The sequence below is a fragment of the Phacochoerus africanus genome, chromosome 3, assembly GCF_016906955.1.
Source record: "Phacochoerus africanus isolate WHEZ1 chromosome 3, ROS_Pafr_v1, whole genome shotgun sequence".
Classification (NCBI taxonomy): Eukaryota; Metazoa; Chordata; class Mammalia; order Artiodactyla; family Suidae; genus Phacochoerus; species Phacochoerus africanus.
This window is the reverse complement of record NC_062546.1, coordinates 205,445,741-205,467,571: the sequence shown is the minus strand read 5'-3', so window position 1 is coordinate 205,467,571 and position 21,831 is coordinate 205,445,741. Positions and strand designations below refer to the sequence as shown.

At 59.1% G+C, this 21,831-nt stretch overlaps 1 protein-coding gene across 6 annotated transcripts in view; it reads left to right on the top strand.

Annotated features, from left to right (window-relative positions):
- Positions 1 to 21,831, top strand: part of HDLBP (high density lipoprotein binding protein) — a 67,737-nt gene that overhangs the window by 37,013 nt on the left and 8,893 nt on the right. For 5 of the 6 annotated variants that reach the window (XM_047774002.1, XM_047773997.1, XM_047773999.1 and 2 more), the window contains exons 2-17: positions 2,331 to 2,395; positions 2,983 to 3,095; positions 4,603 to 4,760; positions 5,636 to 5,851; positions 11,019 to 11,225; positions 11,306 to 11,521; positions 11,797 to 12,003; positions 12,155 to 12,262; positions 12,958 to 13,062; positions 13,308 to 13,386; positions 14,907 to 15,046; positions 15,984 to 16,088; positions 16,215 to 16,328; positions 16,905 to 16,991; positions 17,092 to 17,223; positions 20,869 to 21,087. In XM_047774002.1, the coding sequence (XP_047629958.1) occupies positions 3,020 to 3,095; positions 4,603 to 4,760; positions 5,636 to 5,851; positions 11,019 to 11,225; positions 11,306 to 11,521; positions 11,797 to 12,003; positions 12,155 to 12,262; positions 12,958 to 13,062; positions 13,308 to 13,386; positions 14,907 to 15,046; positions 15,984 to 16,088; positions 16,215 to 16,328; positions 16,905 to 16,991; positions 17,092 to 17,223; positions 20,869 to 21,087 (2,169 nt within the window). In that variant the 5' untranslated portion in view covers positions 2,331 to 2,395; positions 2,983 to 3,019. Of the gene's footprint in view, positions 1 to 1,781; positions 1,948 to 2,330; positions 2,396 to 2,982; positions 3,096 to 4,602; positions 4,761 to 5,635; positions 5,852 to 11,018; positions 11,226 to 11,305; positions 11,522 to 11,796; positions 12,004 to 12,154; positions 12,263 to 12,957; positions 13,063 to 13,307; positions 13,387 to 14,906; positions 15,047 to 15,983; positions 16,089 to 16,214; positions 16,329 to 16,904; positions 16,992 to 17,091; positions 17,224 to 20,868; positions 21,088 to 21,831 lie in introns of those variants that run through there. The other variant, XM_047774001.1, reaches the window with a different exon arrangement.

Below are 21,831 nucleotides of genomic sequence, written 5' to 3'. Positions count from 1 at the left end.
ATGAGGATGCAGGTTCGATCCCTGGCCTCACTCAGTGGTTTAAGGATCCTGCGTTGCTCTGGCTGTACTGTAGGCCAGCAGCTGCAGCTCGGATTCCACCCCTAGCCTGGGAACCTCTGTATGCCGCAGGTGCAGTCTTTAAAAGAGAAAGAGGAAGGGAGGAAGAGAGAAAGGAAAGGAAGTAAAACAACCACCTAATTCGATGGTAGCAGAACCCTCTTGTTTCCAGCTGTGACAAACTGCCGTTTGAAATCGAGGTAGAGAGCTAGTGTATCCTGTCAGACCAGCCTGAAGTTTTCTGTAGGTCACCTCGCTGTCCTTGGCTGCTCGAGGGCCTGTGCACACGTGGGGCTGTTAGAGGCTCTGCTCGGTTTGTGCTTCCAGACTTGGAGCTTCCACTGTGTTGAAGCCCCTTTCTCGGGCCACATGGACTAAGGGGTTCCCAGAAGGGCCAGTTGGAGTTGACTTCCGAGCTGTGTGAGCTGTCTCAGAAGAGACTGCCAGGAGTTTGTCCATCGTGTGTGTCACAACCAGACTAATTGTGTGTCCCTCCCTGGGCCCAGAGAGCTTGCCCCGTCCAGGAAAGCAGGAGGACTGGTCAGTAGGAGCACAGAGAAGAGGGCGCGGGCACAGTTGAGGTCACGTGGGTGAGCCTGGCTTGTTCAAGGGCGGGCATCTGGGTTTTGAGAAGTGATATCCGGAGTTCCCGTCGTGGCGCAGTGGTTAACGGATCCGACAGGGAACCATGAGGTTGCGGGATCGATCCCTGGTCTGGCTCAGTGGGTTAAGGACCCGGCATTGCTGTGGCTCTGGCGTAGGCTGGTGGCTACGGCTCCAATTCAACCCCTAGCCTGGGAACCTCCATATGCCACGGGTGCGGCCCTAGAAAAGGCAAAAAGACAAAAAAAAAAGAGAGAGAAGTGATATCTGCACATGGGACAGCCTGGCGTGGGTGCTGTTCGGGTGGAAGGTCGGCAGGCAGGAGCCCGTTGGGGGTCCTCTCAGCAAGGAGAGCCAGGTGGACGCCTGGGTCCTGGCTTCACTGTAGGTGCGTTGACCTGCAGCGCTTCCACCCACCGCTCGACTGGCCAGGAGTGGGCTGACCCGACACCTGGGATCCCGCCACGCACTCGCCTTTCACGCCCCATCAAAACCACGTGTGGGTGTGCTGCTCTGATCATTTGACTTAATGGACGGGATTCCTCTCTCTGTCTGGACCATCAAAAGCTGCAGATTAGTGTTTGTCGGAGACGGGTTCTTAAGTAAAAGAGCCTCGCTCAGTTTGTCGTCTCCAGCGCTTTGGCCTGCTTGGTGGGACTGGGCCCCAGCGAGGCTCTAGCCTCTGGCTCTGGTACGTCCCCCCTGGGACTGAGCCCCTTGCGTATAGAGGGTTTTGTGTTTTAAATCCTGAAACGTCACTGGTCTCTGTCCCCAGCTGAGACGCTGAGACCCTTCAAATCCAGGGTCGGGGTTAAAACCGTGACTCTGTGATTGCCATACACAGGCTTCCTGGCTCCGGAACCATGTGTGTCTTAGGGGCAAGAATTTGGGGTGTTTTCCCCCGGTCAGGTGGGTCGATCTTGCTAGTGCTGGCTCTCCTGATCTTGACCTTGCCTCACCCGGCCGCGGTGTCTGCCTTATCGAGCACAGGTGGCGTTTTGCGTCAAAGGGCAGGTACCCTCCCTGGCAGCTTCACTAGGCAAAGTGACCCACACCCTCTTTCTTGACAGGGAGTTCTTGATCCTCCCGGGATGACCTTTGAAGGTTCTTTCCAACCCTGCTATTTTATGGCCTGGTTTCTAAATCCCCAGTGGATTAGAGGGACGGAAGGACTCTTATAGGATAACAGCCAGAGGAACAAAGTGACTGCAAGATACACGGAGAACTCGGTCACCCTAAAGAGCTCTGAAGCCCCCAGGCCCACGTTCTTTCTCACACCACAACACGGTACTGCAGGCCCCTTTTCCTCCTGGCTCAGCGGAGATTAGTAAGAGGAGCGAGGGGGAGAGTCTTACTCCACATGGTTACTTGGGAAAGTCTCGGCACTTGAGGGCTCATTCCCTCGGGCCCCCGGAGAAGTGAGACGCTCTCAGTGGTCTAGGGTTTACTGCAGTGAGTTTTGCTGAAACGAATGGCCTGATGGAAGGGCTTCTTGCCCCGTCTTTCCCTCGAGGGATTTGCCTAAGTCTTGGTATTCGTAACTGAAGCATGAGCAGTAGTAGTTTCACCTTATCTGGGTGCAAGGCGAAAGGATCTGGGTTGTGGGACGCAGATGAGTGATTTTTCTCTGGTTTTCTCCTTGTTCCCTCTCGCTTCCTGCCCCACCCCAGCAAAAGCTGGCAGGCTGACAGAGGCGGCCTCAGGACGGACCTTCTGGCTATTGACCATTTTGCTGGTAAGTCTGTCCTGTCAAGGGGGCTGTGGTTTGAGACCCGGAGTCTCACGAGCACCGCCGCCCCTCGGGCGGGGCCGGGGGTGGGCTGCGAAGCTGCCCAACGGCTCCCCTGCCATCTCGCTGCTGCTGTGTTCACAGCAGAGCCAGAGCTGCTCTCCAGCGGCCCTTGGTAGCTCCCGTCAGCACCAGGGGCGCCCGGGTGAACAGACGGACCGTGTACCTGCATGGCCTCAGTAGGAGCGGCCCCACGACGTCTGGGGCTGGGTCAGGCCGGGAGGGCTTCAGTGGGGCCCCCTTTGGGTGGGACTGCGTCTCCGGGGCCCTGGGCATCCTGGTACTCTCCGCTGGAGCCTTCGTCTCCTTGGCGACGGCAGCTTTTCAGGGGCAGCTGTCCAGGGATTTCTCCTTTTCACCACTCGGTGAGAGTTTGGGAAGCCCCTTAGGTCTGAAGGTGCAAGGGAGGGAATGAGGTGGCACCTGCTGGTGGAGCAGGGTAAACGCTTGGCTGAAGCTCTCAGCCGCGCCCGCCCTGGCAGCACCGGCTGCCTCTGTGCCATCTCCCTCTCCGCCTCCTCCCTCCGCTGCAGTGGCTCACCCGGACCGTGTGGAGGCGCGAGATCAACCATGAGCTCCGTTGCAGTTTTGACCCAAGAGAGCTTTGCTGAGCACCGCAGTGGACTCATTCCGCAGCAGATAAGAGGTGAGGCCCGTACTCGCCGTGTTAACCACCAGCTCTCTGCAGTCCTCTGGCCTCTGCGGAGGTGCCTTTCGGCCCTGAAGGCCCACTGGTGGTGTGCCCTCTGCTCCGCACGACCTCCGTGTGCAGGCGAAGCTGGCCAGGAGTGGCAGCTGGACTGCACACGGTGAGATTTAAAACGTGGACAGCTGTCGGGAGGCGGCGAAGCGGGCCGCTGTGATGAGTGGGCTCTCTTTCACACTTGCCGCGCCCCCGTTGTGTTGGACTAGCACCCGACTGTAATGCATTGCAGAGACTGTTGGGAGACCACTTGGAGGACGAAGGCGGGCTCTGGCTCCTGCTGTCCAGGGCAGGTGGCCGAGGTGGAAGGTGCCGTCCGGTAGAAACGGACTGGCAGCCGCTGCGGCCAAAACACGCATTTCCGCGTCTCTTTAATGGCACGTTTTACGGTCTTTGCATTCCTTCAAAATCTGGTATGTGTTCAAACCACAGGACAGCTTGGTTTGAGTGCCGAGATTTCACCCAGAGTCCTTCGTCTGTGTGTAGCTATTAGAAGATTTTCTGTTGAAAGAGTGGCTGGGTCTGTTCCTCGTTGGTCTGGACACTTTAATGCCTTCCAGTAACTGAATCGAGTACCTTCGTAAGCTTAAATCAGTTGAAAGTCGGCATTTTTGACCCGTCACACGGGGTGGTGACTAAGCACACAGGTGCTTCTTGGGGCAGTGGAGAGCCCTGTGGGGCCTGTGCCTCCCTCTGCAGACGAGGGAAGCGAGCTGTCAGCACGGAGTCTTTGTGTTGGCACCCGCGGACAGCACAGCCTCGCGCCTAGAGGCGCTGAACCCGGAGTCGGGCCCTGGCTCTGTCTGGTTCCAGAGGTCATCCTTCTGCTTCTCCCGGGTCCTGCCGTTGCCAGACCCTGAGCTCAGCCCCCGACATCGGGGGTATCTGCACAGTCGCACTCCTGTGTTCCTGGCACCGGGGCTAATGGGTCAGGGACGTGAGCAGTTGGGGTGCCGTGGAGGATGGAGGTGGTTCATTATCAGGGACCTGATTTCCACGAGGCAGTGCTTCCTGCAGGGGAGGGGAGGCCAGCGCAGCACGGCCTGTTTCGGTGGGCAGCAGCATTATTTTGTTCTGCAAATTGTAGAGCTAGCTATGTGCCAGGCATCGTCCTGATTGTGACTTTTTTTTTTTTTTTTTTTTTTAAAGAATGAGACTCTTGAGGGCTGAAAACTCTGTCAAGGCTCGAAGGAGCTCACCACATTAGGGGAGGTGTTGGGACAGGGGTGCCACTGGGTTCAGAGTCTGGCCTCTCCAGGTCACACACTGGACCTGAGGGCATGGGCCTGCTGACCTGCTGGGCCCTTCCCCTGACTGAGTCAGATGATGAGGGAGTTGTCAGCAGTTAGGCTTTTTTTCTATTTTCCTTTTCTTTTTGACATAAAGCCCTCCTAATATTTTTTCATCTCATGTTGAATGTACTGTGCTCCCTCTGTGTTGGCTGGTCCAGTTGCCACTTTAAATTCAGAAGAGGAGAGCGACCCTCCAACCTACAAGGATGCCTTCCCCCCACTCCCCGAGAAAGCAGCTTGCTTGGAAAACCCCCAGGAACCTGCCGGCGCCTGGAGCAACAAAATCCGGCCCATCAAGGCTTCCGTCATCACTCAGGTAGCCGTTCCATTCTTTCTTCACCTGCTTCTCCGAGTAGGAATAGGTAACATCTTTGCACACTGAAGTGTGAGTGCTTTAGGTGTGAGAAGAGGCCTTCGGATCAGGTCAATCTCCTGACGCTCCTGTGCGCGCGCGCACACACACACACGCAGGCACACACACCACCCCCAGCAGGGGTGGTCCCTTCTGTTTCTCATCTCTGCTCCCACCCACCCACACTGTCCTTGCCGCCTCTGTCCCGCAGTCTTGAAGCCGTTCTCTCTCCTCTTGGCTTTCGGGGTCTCCACTAGTCCGCTTCTCTGCTTCCCGGAGCGGGGGTCCTGCCGGGCTCCGTGCTCTGTGCCGCTGATGTCGGGCCCTGGATGTTAGGTGCCACCGCACACCTGAGACCCATGACCAGCTGTGTTTCGGTGTCCCTCCCGCCATCCTCCCAGTTGGCAAATGTGCCCAGTCTGCCTGGGGGTTCCAGCCCCAAACCAGAACGCTGTTGGTTGCCCTGCTTCCACTCTTAGCCCCAGAGTCACCCGTCAGAATGCGTCCTGCACTGCAGGGTGGGCTGAGGGACCGGCCACACCCCGCAGTGCCCACAGGCCCCCATCCTCTCCCTCCTTCCTGCCCACCCTCCACACCTCACCTCCAGCTTGGCCAGCTGAGTCCTCCCACCCTCCTCTGCCCAGCCTCTCAGCTGGCTCTTACCTCCAGCCCCTCCCGTCTTCCTGCGGGGTGGGGCTCTTCTCTCCAGGAGGCAGCCTCCTGTCGTACGTTCTCTCCCTGTGGCTCTCTGAGCTCCCTCTGGCCTCGGAGCCGCGGGGAGGTGGTATTTCGTTGTCCCGGACAAGCGTAACCTCCCCTTTCGGACCGCTTCTGAGCAGGTGTTCCACGTACCCCTGGAGGAGAGGAAATACAAGGACATGAACCAGTTTGGAGAAGGTGAACAAGCCAAAATCTGCCTCGAGATCATGCAGAGGACCGGCGCTCACCTGGAGCTGTCCCTCGCCAAAGACCAGGGCCTCTCCATCATGGTTTCTGGGAAGCTGGACGCCGTCATGAAGGCCCGGAAGGACATTGTCGCTCGGCTGCAGACTCAGGTGGGTGTGCCCCAGGCCAGGTCCCCCTGGAGGGGCCCTGCTGGCCCGGGACTTCCTCAGACTCTTCCCTCCGGTGGGCCGAGCCAGAGTGCAGAGGCGGCCTCAGTATCTGCAGCCTCCTGACCCTTTGAGAACCTGCTAACTCTGTACTAGAACTAGGACAGCTACCACTTTGGCTGTTTGGGTGAGTGAGCTGAAAGTCAAAGGCATGTGCCAGGGTTCCAGATACTTCACCTGCGCTCGTCCAGATGGCAGAGTCAGGACATGCGTGCGTAGGTCGGAGGTCCCAGTCTGGGCTCTGAGAGTCAGTGGGTGCGTGCATTGTGGGGTACACGTCCCCAGGCCCTGGGCGTGGCTATCACAGGCTCCACAGTCCTTAGCAGTCTGACGCCGGCACTTGGACCTTGTTTGGGAGCCATCGTAGTAAACAGGTAAACCAGTGATGCCCTGCTCCCCAGGTGGCCTCACCTAGAGGCTCAGATAAATGCAGATGATCATTAAAATGTTGTAGGACTGCCAGAGCTTGAGACGGGCTTAGCTAGAAATGAAGGTTCTGCCCCCACGGGGGGCGGGCTCTTGATGTGGCGGTTAGATGGGACTCTGAGGCACCAGGGGCCCCGGCCCGGGCCTCCTCGGAGGGCAGCGCTCCCCGCTGGCGCTCACTCGGCCCGGTGGCGCCCTGGGTCTTCCCCAGCCCTTGCCGGCCTCGCGGCCGTGGTCTGAGGGTGGGAAGGCGAGGTGTGTCCAAGGGGTCTCACGGCCCAGCTCTTGTGCAGGACGCGCTGAGACCTTTGCTGCTGTCTTCTAGTCAGCGGATGTTTGACTGTTTTGTGATTGAGCCCCGGGCGGGGAGAGAACAGATCCGAGGCCTTTGTCCCCTTCTCGTCCCCCTGCCCCGCCCCATTACTTTAAAGCAAGCCCCAGACACCTTAGTCCCTCTGCGTAATCGTTCCGTCATGGCCCCCTTGAATTAAACGTAACCGCTGTGGTGGTCGCGGCCTAAGGAAGGCTAGTGGGAGTGTGTTAGCCCCCCAGCGCTCAAGCCCGTCTGCGCCAGGCCTTCCCAGTGGAGCTGTCCTCCGGGCCAGGTGAGACCCGCCTGTGCATTCGTTCCTCAGCAGGGCCCCCTTCTTACTGCCGTTGATGTGTCTTGGGGGACCAGGCAGGTGTATGTTGGTTCCCGATCCATCAGACGGCGCTAAGCTCCGGGTTCCGTCCACATTCAGCTTGTGTGAGTGGCAGGAAAATATGCCAGTGGTGCTTTGTGCTCGGTTCCGACTCCAAGGTGGACCAGTAGAGCCCGGTGTCCTCAGCCAGGTCCGTCCCCGTGAAGCTCCTGGCCCACCTCTTGCTTGCTGGTTGTGCCAGCCCTTTCTGCTCGCTGCCGGAGTCCACCGGAGGCGGCAAGAGAGGGCCTTCCCGCCTCTCCCGCCTGAGTCGGTGGCGTGCTTGCGAAGGACCGGGAAGTGCGTTCGGGTGGGAAGTGCGGGGTCGCTAACTGATCCTTTTCTCTTGAGTTTATGGACCGCATTGGAGCTCTGGCATCTTTACTAGCGATCCATGGATCTAATTTCTAGTGTCTCTGTGATCTTCCGATGTGTTTATTAGTTGTTTTGTTGTTGTTGTTGTTGTTTTTCGTCTTTTTGCCATTTCTTGGGCCGCTCCCACGGCATATGGGTTCCAGGCTAGGGGTCCAATCGGAGCTGTACCCGCCGGCCTACGCCAGAGCCACAGCAACTCGGGATCCGAGCCGCGTCTGCGACCTGCACCTCAGCTCACGGCAACGCCCGATCATTAACCCACTGAGCAAGGGCAGGGATCGAACCCGCAACCTCATAGTTCCTAGTCGGATTCGTTAACCACTGCACCACAACGGGAACTCCTATTAGTTGTTCTTTATGCCGAAATTGTCTCCTCTCTGGCCAGTGGGGATGCCTTCCAGGTGGCACCTGCAGCTTTCTGACCTGACCACGCATCGGTCATTTTCTTATTCTTTACACAGAAAGGTCTGTGGACTCACCTTGGCCGTTTCCTTCTACAGACCTGAGATCAGCTGTTTGTCCAGGACGGCTGGGCGTTTAGGGTAGGAAGTGGCGTGAGTTCAAACTCGGACTCGTAATTAGATGAGAGATCGTAGGTTTTAAAATCACTGAAGTAATTCTTCTCGCTATTGAGGTTATACTGTCATCTTGATGTAGAGTTGGGTTCATTTGTTTTTAGTGTCTTAGATTTCGTAAAAGTACTTCAACATTTTATGGTTGCAAAGTCAGAGCCACGTCCGCTCTGTTCAGAGACCCCCTCGTCCTGTTCTCCACTGCTAGGCCGTCTTGCTTCGACTTCGGTGCCTTCCTCCGTTGTTCGGATTGAGAATAGAACAAAAGGACGTCCGGTAGCTTAGTGGTTAAGGGCTCAACATTTGTGTCACTGCTGTGGCACAGGTTCTGTCCCTGGCCTGGGAGCTTCCGCCTGCCGTGGGCACAGAAAAGCAGCCTCAGCACGAGGTCACTTGCTGTCAGCTCGGTTCTGGCTGGTTTCTTCCTGCAGAGTCTGGCGCTGTCTGCATGGACGCAGGTGGTAGATCCCCTCGGGGCTGCGTGGGGCTCTGGGGGTGTGTGCTCACTAGTCAGGCCTTCCTCCTGAAGGGCGCCCGGGCGGCTTCCAGGCTTTTGCTGTCAGTCATCCTGTCCCAGCTCACACCTTGTGTTTCGGCTGTTTCCTCTCTTCCCCAGTGTGCGTTGGATAGATTTCCTAGACGTGAGGCGTCTGGTCAGAGGGTAACAGTTGCTTGGGTTTTTCACTCCGAGAAGTAGCTACGGAGACTTTGACTTGGCGTTTTTCTGATGAGAAGGTTGAGCCTGCTTTCGGTGTCGGAGGGGATTTTCTCTGCGCCGTCCTTTCTCTGGCTCTTTGCGGTCGGGTTAAAGCCCCCTCCGTGCTCGAGATGTTAGGGCTCTCAGAGGCCCCTTCGTCAGTGACGTGTGTTCTGGGTAATGTTTCTCCGTTTGCTGTTTGTGTTTTGATCTCAGTGTGTTTTGCCGTGTGAAAGTTTCATTCTGGGTGTGGTCAGACTTATTAATCTTGGGGGGTTTGGGTTGTCAGGGAGGTTTCTTTTTAGTCTGGGGGTGTAAGAAGCTTCCTCTTGTTTCCTCTGGGGCTTGTGAAGATGTTCTCGTGTCTCCGTTCCGGACGAGTTTAGAATCTGTGGTGAATGTGCAGACCTGGAGGTCCAGTTCCACCCACTCACCCGTGCCTGTCACCTGTGTCATCAGAACCGTTGTTAAGAGTTTCCCTGCAGCGCCTGGAGTGGCAGTTTTTATCCATTCTGAACTTTCATGCTCACTTGGGTGTGTTCCCGGATTTTCGGTCCTGACCTGTTGGTCTGTCTCTCTGTGCCAGCGTCCTCTGTGTGGTGATGGTTCTGGGCTTTACTCTGGTACAGGTACTACCCTCCCGTACGCTGCTTTTCCAGAAACTTCCTGTCTTCCATTCTCTTTGTCACCATGCAGTCTTGGTCACCCGCTTTCTGCTCCAGGTGGCCTTGGGTCGCCTAAGGGGCCTGTTCTGGCTGCTGAGGCACATGTTCCGACCCTGCTCTGTGCTGTCCAGCAGCTGGAGTCAGAGGTCTTGCCACTATGTCTTCTACCTGGATGTGGTCAGTGGAAGTTAAAGCTCTTGGCTTCTGGGTCCTAGTTTTTCCTTCCTGTTGGGGACAGAAGGAACCAGGTAGGTGCAGGCTTTCGCCAGCGTCCTGCGTGGGCACTCGCTGGCCTCTTCCTGTCCAGGCTTCGTGTCTGTTTTGCTCTCGCGTGTCGCCTTTCATGGAGAAACACTCCAGGGGAGGGTAGGTAGTGGTGTGGGCAGCACTTGCCTGGCAAGCATGGCTTTAGCCGAAGTGTGTGTAGCGAAGCTTGTCACGTTAAAAAAGTCCAGGACTTCCCGTGTGGCTCAACGGGTTAAGAAGCCGATCAGTATCCATGAGGATGTGGGTTGGACCCCTGGCCTCGCTCCGTGGGTTAAAGGATCAGGCGTTGCCCCAAGCTGTGCTGTAGGTCGCAGACGCGGCTCGGATCCCACTTTACTGTGGCTGTGGTGTAGGCCGGCAGCTGCAGTGCCCACTCGACCCCTAGCCGGGAACTTCCGTGTGCTGTGGGTGTGGCCCTAGAAAGACCAAAAGAGAAAGAAGGTGTGTATGTGTGTGTTGATTTTCCAGCAGATTCTCATCCCGAAAGGATTTAAGTTCTGTGGCGAGGATCTTTCCATTTTTCTCCTTCGTGCTAAGAAGATGATGAACTGTATACATCGACTTCCCAACACTGGGCCGTTTTTAAAATAAACCTTACTGGGCCGTGGCGTGTAAGCCCGCGGGCTTGCTGGCTGACTGTGCTCCTTGGGAGCTGAGGCCCTTGGGTAGTCGCGCTTCACTTTTTGTTGTGCGTGTTGAGGAGGCTGCTGTTAAGTCGTGCCCACTGTGATGCCTGCCTGCTGCAGTAGTGCTGGGACCCTAACTCGCACTCGTCCTTTCTTTTTTCTTTCTCCTGGTTGATGACTGTCTTCTGTTCAGATTTAGGAAGACCGGAAACCTCTGCCTTCCTCCCAGATTCCTCTGTGACCTCAGAAACTTGCTTAATTTCTAGCAGTCTGACTCCTTGGTTGAAGGATTTGATCATTTTCGTTTTCTTCCCTCAAATAAGTGGTCTGTTTTAAGTGGCATAGAAGGGACTACAGCAGGGCTTGTCAGCACATGGCGCACTGGCGTCTGAAAGCACAGCACAGCGCTCTAGAAACAAGGCTTAATCAGGCCGGTCGGCCGGTGCGTGCTGTCCTCCGGGCCCTGGCGTGGCACGGGGGCCTTTGAGAGGGGGGCGAGAGAGGTGCCGTTCTTGAAGGCCCTGGTCCTGGTGACTGACGGCTTCTGGCTGGGCCGAGAAGACACCCCGCCACCGAGTCCCCGTAGCGGCCGCAGGTGTGCCGCGGGGCCCGCGGGTGTCCCTCGGAACCTGCTCTGGCCTGGGGCTCGGGGCCTCCTCCCCGAGGACGGGACGTCCCCCCTGAGGCTGTCCTGAAGGGCGGCTTGGGGTCGGCCAGGCGAGGGTGGGCGCGGACGGCGTTCCAGCCGGGGAGCCTCTGGCGGGGAGGGTTTGTTCCTCTGGGTCTTCTCCTGCCGCAGGCCTCCGCCACCGTTGCCATCCCCAAAGAGCACCATCGCTTTGTTATCGGCAAAAATGGAGAGAAACTGCAGGACTTGGAGCTCAAAACCGCCACCAAAATCCAGATCCCACGCCCCGACGACGCCAGCAATCAGATCAGGATCACCGGCACCAAAGAGGGCATCGAGAAGGCTCGCCACGAGGTCCTGCTCATCTCCGCGGAGCAGGTGAGGCCCGGCGGGCCAGGCCGGGCCGCCCGGGGCCCTGGCCGGCGCGGCGCCCTCACGGCCGCGTCCTCTCGCGTCAGGACAAACGTGCGGTGGAGCGGCTCGAGGTGGAGAAGGCCTTCCACCCCTTCATCGCGGGGCCCTACAACCGGCTGGTCAGCGAGATCATGCAGGAGACGGGCACGCGCATCAACATCCCGCCGCCCAGCGTCAACCGCACCGAGATCGTCTTCACGGGCGAGAAGGAGCAGCTGGCGCAGGCCGTGGCTCGCATCCGCAAGATCTACGAGGAGAAGGTAGGCTGGGCAGGCTGGGCAGGCTGGGCGGCGGCCCCGCGGGGCCTGGGCAGGGCCCGCAGGTGTCTGAGGCGCGCTCCCGCGGGGGCGGGCACGGGGCCTGGGCGCTTGCTCCCTCCCGCGGCGCAGCCCTCCCCTGGCCCGACGCCGCCTCTCCAGGGCCTCATCGGAGGCTGCAGCCCGGCCCGCAGGGGTGGCTCGGAGGCCAAGGGCCGCGCCCGCGTGGCGCGCTACCCGCCCGCCCTCCCTCCGACGCCCCCGGGCGCTCTCCTCAGAAAAAGAAGACCACCACCATCGCGGTCGAGGTGAAGAAGTCCCAGCACAAGTACGTCATCGGCCCCAAGGGCAACTCCTTGCAAGAGATCCTGGAAAGAACCGGCGTTTCCGTGGAGATCCCGCCTTCAGACAGCGCCTCCGAGACGGTGATCCTTCGCGGCGAGCCCGAGAAGCTGGGGCAGGCGTTGACGGAGGTCTATGCCAAGGTAACGGCTCCCTGTGGCGTCGGCCTCCTGGCGGGCACGTCCAGGACCTGGAGCCGGGGGCCGAGTCGGGGGACGGGAGCGCTCACCCGCCGGCGGCCGGACAGCCCCCTGGCGCGGCGCCCACGAACCTGCCGTCTCCCGGTGCTCCTAGGCCAACAGCTTCACGGTCTCCTCCGTCTCGGCTCCTTCCTGGCTTCACCGTTTCATCATTGGCAAGAAGGGTCAGAACCTGGCCAAAATCACCCAGCAGATGCCCAAGGTAGGGAGGCGGCTCGGGCTCGCCCTGGAGATGCTTGGACGGTTGGCGCACGTTTTAAAAGCTCGGGTGTGGGGGACAGGCGTCCCACGGTTAGTTAAGGAAGCGCAGTAGGCATTTTTAAAAATATCTGTCGTTAGCGGGGGATCTTTTTAAGCAGCAAAAGACGGGCTTGCTAAGTTTAATGACTCTCTCAGAACGCATTTCTTGGTCGTGGTGGCATAACTACTGAGTAGGTAGTGGATTTTGTGGAGCAGAACTCACCCGGGTGTTGCTGGGCCCTCCAGCCCGCGCTCGTCGGGGGGGCAGCGGGTCTGGTGACCTTGACCAGGATGGGTGCAGCCGAGAGCGCACGCGTCGTGTCTGCTCCCCGCAGAGGCCTGCTCTGTGGGCTCAGCCCGCCTGGTCGCCCTTCCCTGGCGTGTGGGAGGCGGTGGGTGGCCTGTCCCTGGGCCGGTGGACTTGGGTGAGGTCTCGTGGCCCCCGTCACCTGTCCTGCCCCGCTCCGGCACCGGAGACCTGAGCAGTTCCCACTCAGCGCTCAGGACCAGAATCACGGTGGTCTCATGGTGTCTGTGGCCACACGTTTGTGTAAAGGGCTTTGGGATCAGCTGCTGGCCCGGGAGGGCGGCCGCGGGCCTCGGGCTTGCTGGGCTGGGCGGCGCTGTCCTGACAGGCCGGCCTCGTGTTGGCGGCAGGTTCACGTTGAGTTCACGGAAGGCGAGGACAGGATCACCCTGGAAGGCCCCACGGAGGACGTCAGCGCGGCCCAGGAGCAGATCGAAGCCATGGTCAAGGACTTGGTGAGGGGCACCCCGCGCTGGCCCAGTGGGCGCAGCCCTCGGGAGAGGGACCTGGAGACGCGGGCGGGTGACCTGGGCGGTGAGTGGCGGGTTCTGAAATGGGTCCACCCATCCAGCGTCCAGGAGGGCCAGACAAAGCCTTCTCTGGAGGGAGGGTCTCTGGAGGCGGCCTGTGGGAAGGGTGGAGGCGGCGGAGGCCTACGGCCGGTTCGGCTCCGTCCCCATGGACCCCGTGCCCTCCGCAGGTGAGCCGGATGGACTACGTGGAGATCAGCATTGATCACAAGTTCCACAGACACCTCATCGGGAAGAGCGGGGCCAACAGTGAGTGAGCGGTGGGGGGGTGGGGGCGGGGGCAGGGAGCAGAAGGGGCGCCCGAGAGGCGCGCCCGCCGGTTCCAGCCAGACCTGCTGGAGTGGGTCTGCGGGTTCTCCCAGCCCCGAGTATTCGCCACCCAACGCGCCCCTGACCTGCAGCCTTCCTCCCGTCCCGGTTAAAAACTTGCCGCAGCGCAGGGAGGGTCTGTGGGGCCAGGCCCAGCCTCAGATGGAACCGTGTCAGGCCGGAACCCCGTGGTAGGGCGTCAGGAACGGCTCTGCACACTGCGCTTGGATCCACCGTGGGGTTTTTTGTTTGTTTGTTTGTCTTTTTGCCTTTTCTAGGGCCGCTCCCACGGCATATGGAGGTTCCCAGGCTAGGGGTTGAATCAGAGCTGTAGCCGCTGGCCTACACCACAGCCACAGCCACGCGGAATCTGAGCCACATCTGCAACCTACGCCACAGCTCACGGCCACGCCGGATCCTTAACCCACTGAGCAAGGCCAGGGACCGAACCCGCAACCTCATGGTTCCTCGTTGGATTTGTCAACCACTGCGCCACGACGGGAACTCCCACCATGGGGTTTTAAATCCACTCCTTTGCGTGGTTCAGCTGCAGGGTGTGGGGGCGGCTCTGTCTCTTGCGGGTGACCTTTGGGGAGGGGGCGAACATGCCGCCATTCCTGGGTCCCCCCAAGGTTGCAGAGACGCCCCGGTGTAGAGAGGGGGCGTCTGCGAGCCTGCCCTCTCGGGGTTCTGCCTCGCGTGGCCCTTCCTCTGTTCGGGGGAGCGTGGGCTGGTTGCTGCTGCTCCACGCTCTGGGCTTCCTAAAGGTGGGCGAGGACCCGCCGGAGCGACTAGATCTGCGCCCGTGACACACCCGCTTGGACCGTGCCGGCCCCAGAAACCTGCTTCTGGTTTTGACTGTTGGGGTGGCCGTAAGGCTTTCTGAAGCAAACGGAGCCTCGGCAAGCGCAGCTCTGAGCGGACGGGGCCTTCTGCTCCCGGGTGCAGCACCCTCTCCGGAGCTCGCAGGACCTGTCTCTTGCTGCTGGTTCAGGTCCCTCGTTTTCTCTCATCTGAACTGCGCCCCCAGCTTCTGCGTCCTTGGCTGTCGTCCTCCGCAGTCCCATGTGGAACAGGGCGTCCTCACGCTCATGGCCATCTCTGCCTAGAACCTTCCCCAGCGACCCCCTGGGGAGGTGGCTCCCCTTTACTACCCAGTGGGCAACGTCCTCCGTCCGGAGGAGGCGACAGGAGGGGTTTTGCAAAGGCTGGGTTGGAGCTGACGACAGAGGCTTTTTTTTTTCCGCACACTGGTCTGTCTCCTCGTTAGAAACGTCTAGACCTTTCAAAGCTTCTACAGCCCCCGCTGCCCCCACGCCAGCTGCATCCCAGAGCTGAGTGGCCCGAGCCAAGGGTCCCTTCAGCTCTCAGGGGGATGCGGGCGTGCGGTTGGTGAGGGTCTAGCCCTGAGGCGTGAGGCCGGGCGGGGGCCGCGTCCCAGCGCCTGCTCTGCCCCCAAGTAAACAGGATCAAGGACCAGTACAAGGTGTCGGTGCGCATACCCCCCGACAGCGAGAGGAGCAGCCTGATCCGCATCGAGGGCGACCCGCAGGGCGTGCAGCAGGCCAAGCGCGAGCTGCTGGAGCTCGCCTCCCGCATGGTGAGCCCGCCCTGGGGGCCTCCGCCTCGCCAGACCCCGGGGGGCGGGGTGGGGGGCAGCCCTGGACTCTGAGGGGTCCCGGTGGTGGTTGCACCGCCAGGGTTGAGAGTCGCTGCTGTGGTTCCTCTGGGGGCTGCTTCCCCTTCCCAGACGGGGCCCCCCCGCCCTGCCGGGGGCCGGGGGTGGGGGCTGGACACGCGCCGGCTCGGCTCGGCTCGGCTCGGTGCTCTGGCTTGGTGCAGACACGCAGCCTCTCACCCTGGGGCGTCTCGTGCCTCGCTTCTCTGTTGACCTGACGCCAGTCTGACCCAGGATCTGCTGGGCTGTCCGGCTCTTACTCTTCTCCGTGTGCCGCTTTTGCTCTGTGGTGTCGCCTGACGTTCTCATGGGGTCAGCACAGGGCGTGGTTCTCGACCTTCTTTCCTTTTTTTTTTTTTTGGTCTTTTTAGGATCGCACCTGCAGCATATGGAAGTTCCCAGGCTGTGGGTTGAATCAGAGCTACAGCTGCCTGTCTACACCACAGCTCACGGCAATGCCATATCCTTAATCTACTAAGCGGGGCCAGGGATTGAACCTGTGTCCTCCTGGACACGCGTACAGTTCATTTCCACGGAGCTGCTGCAGGAACTCCAACCCCTTCTTTCTTGATCCCCACACAGGGAAGCGTCTGAGCCACCCTGCGTTCAGGAGCGGGGGCTCCCCACTCGGCCAAGCGCCGCGCCTCACGGGCTCTTGTTAGGCAGAGGTGCTGAGTGGGCTGCGCCCTGACTGGCTGCTTCCAGGGAAGGGCCCTGTGCTCCATTTTTAGTTGTACTTTGTTGGGGAGAATAACACGGGGCCCGTGGACCGTGCGGTGAGGCCCCTGCTGGAGGGAGCAGGGGCGCTGCAGGTCCGCCCGGCGCCCTCACCGGCGCCCCCGGCCGCTTGCGTCTGTAGGAGAACGAGCGCACCAAGGATCTGATCATCGAGCAGAGGTTCCATCGCACCATCATCGGGCAGAAGGGCGAGCGGATCCGAGAGATTCGGGACAAATTCCCGGAGGTACCGTTCTTCCCTCGGGCGAGCTCTAGCGCCTGGGGCTCGTCCGACCGCAGGGGAGGGCATTCAGCCTTTGGGGGTCAGTCCTCAACTGATAATGGAGCTCGGCGTCCTGCTGACTTGTTCTAGGTTATCATCAACTTTCCAGACCCAGCCCAGAAAAGCGACATTGTTCAACTCAGAGGGCCCAAGAACGAGGTGGAGAAATGCACGAAATACATGCAGAAGATGGTGGCAGATCTGGTAGGAGCCGCTGGCCGTCCTCTGTTGTGTGACAGTGTCGGGGGTGGTGTGGACTGGGGGGGGCGGTCCACGGGGAGCCTTCCCTGTCCTGTGGAGTCAGTGGGTCTGCGGGGCTTCCGGGGCGCGGGGTGCGGGGGAGAGGAGGCGGGGCGCCCGCAGTGGTGAGCGCGAGGGGTCGCTCACTGACGGCTTGTCTTCCTTAAGCACTGGGCTGTCTGCAGGGTGCTGAGGGTGGCTGCTGAGAAGGCCCCGGGGGTTTTTGTGAGCTTGGTCTCGGCTCAGGGTCGCCTCCAAGAGGTGGCGGGAGGGTCTCCTGGAGATTGTGCCGCCCCTCGGCCTGGGGGCCTGGGTATGCCCTAGACACCCCCACTGCCCGCCTGGCCAGTTGACCTGCACACCAGGGGCTTCGCTGTCCAGGGTGTCGCCGGTCCTGGGGCCGACCCTCCAGGTCGGATCCGGAGCAGTGGGGTCGGCTCCGTGTCCCTGCCCGCCGAGCCCCGCCCGCCACGTCACGGCCGCAGGGGCCAGAGGGTGCCTCGCTCGGTGCGGGTGACCGTGCGGCTCCTCCGTTTGCAGGTGGAAAACAGCTATTCGATTTCTGTTCCGATCTTCAAGCAGTTTCACAAGAACATCATCGGGAAAGGAGGGGCCAACATCAAGAAGGTGACTGGCCGGCTCGCCTCCTAAGCCTGCCCCCCGCCCCCGGCCCTGCCCCCCGCATCTCAGCCGGGAGGCCGCCCCTCCCGCCCCTCTGTCCTCGTAGATTCGCGAGGAGAGCAACACCAAGATCGACCTCCCGGCCGAGAACAGCAACTCGGAGACCATCGTCATCACAGGCAGGCGGGCCAACTGCGAGGCCGCCCGGAGCCGCATCCTGTCCATCCAGAAGGACCTGGTAACGGGGCGCTGCCCGGCGGGGCCGAGGGCGTGGGGCTGCGTGGGCCGGCGGGCCTCCCCCGGCGGCGCTGGTCCGCCACGGGCCACGGCTGCCAGGAAAGGGTCACGCTCTGAGGGTGTGGCCGTTTGTGTTTTCGACTTCTCGAGACATCCACAGGAAGAAGCTGCACGTGTTTAAAGCTTTGACACACGTGTACCTCGCTGAGATCCCCTCCAGCTGAAGAAGACACACGTCCGTCCCCGGGATACCCTCGTTCCCTTTCCCTTGCCTCCCCTGCCCCCCAGGCCCTCGCGGCGCCCCCACCCACACGTCCTGTCCCGCCGCAGTCGATCCGTTCTTCCCTCCCGCTCTGCTGTGTGGAGGAAGCCACCGCGTCTCCTCTTGCAGGTCTGGCTGCTTTGGCTCCACTCTTGGCTCAGACTCCGCGTGTTGGCCCGCGTCTTGGGGCTTCCTCTGGTTTTCTGGGCGGTGCGTCATCGTAGGAGATGGAGCTCCTTTTGTCTGAGCTTCGTGGCTTCGCCAGGAGGGAACCCCTCAAGGGGCTTTTTCTAATGTGATTTGTCTGGTTAATCAGCGTCGCATGTGTCGCCGCGCGTCCCCTGTCCTTGGCTACTTTGTCTCTCCTCCCTAATGTGTGCAACTTGCATCATCACAGAACGACCTCGTTTTAATCCTCGTAGCATTATTCTCTGAAATCTGTCCTTTCTCGTGTTAAGGTGAGTTTCTTTTAGGCAGCTTGCCTTTTTATTCGTTCTGGCATCTTTGCCTTTTAGATAATGGTGTTTATATTTAATTACACTAGTAATTATACAGGTATGTTGCATGTTTCATTTCGTGCACCTAAGTTAATTGAATTGCATTTAATGTGAATTTTAAGAATTGTATTTGACGTGATTGTAATTTCTCAGTTTTAAATGGTGGTAACTTTGAGGCCGGAACTTGGCGTGCGCACTTGGCACGCTGGCCTTGTGCACGTCCCCGCCGTCTGTGTCGGGAAGTTTTCATCACCTCCCGGAGTGGAGACTGATGACAACCCCTCGTTCCCCTGTGCCCACCCCGGCCACCTCAGGCATCCAGTAGCTGGTTTAAATCTACTGTCTTTTTTTTTTTTTTCCTTCTTGGGCCACGCCCACGGCATGTGGAGATTGCCAGGCTAGGGGTCACAGCGGAGCTGCAGCTGCCAGCCCCACACCACAGCCCCAGCCACGTGGGCTCTGAGCCGTTGAGTCTTCGACCTACACCACAGCTCACGGCAATGCCGGATCCCTCACCCACTGAGCGAAGCTAGGGATCGAACCCAAGTCCTCATGGGTGCTAGTCGGGTTCGTTAACCACGGAGCCACGACGGGAGCTCCCTAAATCCACTGTCTTGCTGTTTGGTTTCTGTTGATCCTGCCTGCCTTGTTCTCTTTCTTCCTCCTTTTGGAGTAGGTGTTTTTATGATTCCTTTTCTTTTCCTCTTTGGCTTGTCTTATGTGATTCTCGGCTTATTTGAGTGGTTGCTTTAGGGCGTTCAGTGTATATACACCTTCAGCTCATCACAGCCTGGCTTCTCGGCCACCTGGATGTTACTGGAACTGCAGTATGAGGACTGGAGAGCAGGGGGGCTTCCACGCTGCCCCCAAACACTGGGCTTTGTCATCAGGTCTTATGTTCACGAGTTGTAAACCTTTCTTTAGGAGATTTATTTCGATTTTTTTTTTTGCTTTTTTGATGGCCATACCTTCCGCATATGGATGTTCCCAGGCTAGGGATCAAATCAGAGCTGTAGCTGCTGGTCTGTGCCACAGCAACACGGGATCTGAGCCTCGTCTGTGACCTACACCACGGCTCACGGCAACGCCAGATCTTTAACCCACTGAGCTGGGCCAGAGATCGAGCCCCTGCAACCTCATGGATACTAGCCAGATTCATTTGCGCTGCACCACAACTGGAACTCCCTGTTAGGGAGCTTTAAATGAGAAGAAAATATTATGTATTTACGCGCTTAAAGGTGTCCCTTGTCGCTCTAGCCATTCGCCGCGCCCCCCCCCCCCGCCTCCCCCAACCATGACACCCACCAAGCTTTCCCCTGGCTGCAGAGCTTGCCTCTTGCAGAATGTCATTAGGCTGGAGTAGGATGCGGCCTTTTCAGATTGGATTCTCCCGCTTCGCCATCGCATAGGAAAGGGAGTGTTTGGTTTTATGAGAAACAGCCAGACCGTCTTCCACGGGGGCTGCCCCATCCAGCATCCCCACCAGCCCGGGGCAAGCGTCCCTGTGTCCCCACACCCTGAGGTTGGCGGGCTGTCGTTCGGTACCGAGCCTCGGCCGCAGCGTCTTCTTACACGCGTGGTTTCTGACGACGTGCCTGACGTCCCTCCTGCTCACGGTGCGGCTGTGTCAGCAGCTGCAGCAAGGCACAGCGCGCCTCGTCTTTGTGTCACGTCATGTGTCCCTGCTTGGAGTTCACGGAGCTCCTTGGAGCTGAGAGTTGAGAGTTGTCGTCAAATTGGGAAATCCTTGGGTCATTGCTTTTCTGTCTTTCTCTTCAGAAACGTGCATTACCTGGCCTTGGGCAGCTTGACCGGAGCTCTTTTTATTCGGATGGGAAGGGGAGCGCTTTCTTCTCTCCCTTAGCTCTTAACGTTCATTAATTTTCTCCAGTGTCTGCTCTCTCTGTGGTCACACCGAGTCTTTTTTCTTCCCAGATCCTGTTTTCACCTCTCAGAGTTCGACTTGAACCCTTTTTTTCAATTGAAGTGGCGTCGATCCGCTCTGCTGTGTTTCCTGCGCTGCGGCAGAGTGACTCGGTCTGCGAGTGTGTGTTCACGTTCTCTTCCGTTGTTGTTTATCACAGGGTGTTGAGCACAGGTCCCTCTGCGGAACGGTAGGACCTCGTCGCTTATCGTTCTATAGAGAAAAGCTCGGCATCAGCAGGTGGGCCGTTGGTTTCTGTGCTCGGCACTTTTGGTCTTTCCTTTAGCTCTTTGCCAGGTGTGGTGACGTGAAAACGCCTGTTGTTGTGTCCTTGGCCCACTGGCTCCAACATCGGTGTCGTTTCCGGGTTGGTTTCCATGGTTCATTCCTCATTATCGATTGTTTCTCCCTGTTTCTTTGCGTGTCCTTTGTGTTTATTGGATGCCAAGTATTACAGAGTTAACTTTGGTGGATGCTGGCTGTTTTTTCATTCCTGCAAATATCTTTGAGCTTCATTAAGGTGCTTTAAAAAAGCTTCCTCCTTTTTGGACTTACTTTGCAGACTGTTAGGTGGGGTCCAGCAGTGCTTGACCTTGGACCACTTATCCCTCCAGGTCCCACAGCGTGGGCAGCTGGCCTGGAGCTGCAGCCCCTGTTTCTTCCCCGAGGGGTCTGCCCGCACATGTCAGCACACGGGGCTGCTGTGCCCCGGGCCGCTCTCCCTGGGCTGTCGGGTCTGCGTCTTGGATGCAGACCTTGGCCGTGGGCAGTGACTGGGCCTGGTTGGTTTCCTCCTCCGAGGTCTGGTCGCTGTTGCACGTGGACGATGAATCCAGTCCTGTTGCTGCGTCTTGACCGGAGGCAGGGGCCCAGCTTACGGGGGATCAACCCTTGGCGTGGCATCTCGGCTCGGCTCCGCGTGGTGTGTGTGACGCAGGCTCCCCTGTGTTGTGTGTGACGCAGGCCAACATCGCCGAGGTGGAGGTCGCCATCCCTGCCCGGCTGCACAACGCCCTCATCGGCACCAAGGGCCGGCTCATCCGCTCCATCATGGAGGAGTGCGGCGGCGTCCACATCCACTTCCCCGTGGAAGGCTCAGGGAGCGACACCGTGGTCATCAGGGGCCCTTCCTCCGACGTGGAGAAGGCCCGCAAGCAGCTCCTGCACCTGGCGGAGGAGAAGGTGAGCACCGCGGGGAGGGTCGTCGTACACCTGCTGCTGCCGAAGGGCCTTTCGGGGCCGGGCGCCCACGGGCTCGGCCTAGAAAATCTGCCTTTGGGCTTGTCGCTTGGGTTTTTCCCTCGCGTGTGCAGGAGGTCTTCACAGGGAGTTGTGAGGTGGGGTGAGCACGCATCCGTGGGACCAGCACGGAGATCAAGGTCATGTGACCAGGGTTCTCCGTGACCCTCTTCAGCCCCGTCTGTTTCTGGAGTCTGCCCACTTCAGCTAGACACAGGGCGATGGGCCTCTGGGGAGTCCTTAGCTTTGTGCTTTTCGAAATTGCTCTGGCTGCTCTAGATCCCGCGCCTTTCCACATGCATTTTGGAACCAGCTGGTCAATTTCCAGAGGCAAAAATCCTACAGGATTTTGACTGGGCTTATGGGAGTCTAAAGATGGATTGGGGAGAATTGCTGTCTTGGCAGTTTTGAACCTCCGGTCCACGTCGCTTCCGTTGTTGAAGGCTTTGATTTCTCATCAGCGTTGTGTAGCTTTTAGCGTGAACACCTCATTCACGTTTTGTTCGGCGTCTGTTTTGGTTGGTGATGGTGTGACAAATGGTACTACTGTTTAGGCGTTTGGGCTTTCAGCTATTGCGGCGAGCATCTGCTCCGAAGCTCGCTTGTTCGTGCCAGGGTGGTCTGTGGGTCCTTGTGACGCTGGGATGTTGAGCACACCGTCTGCGGATGGGCAGTTGCATCTCTCTC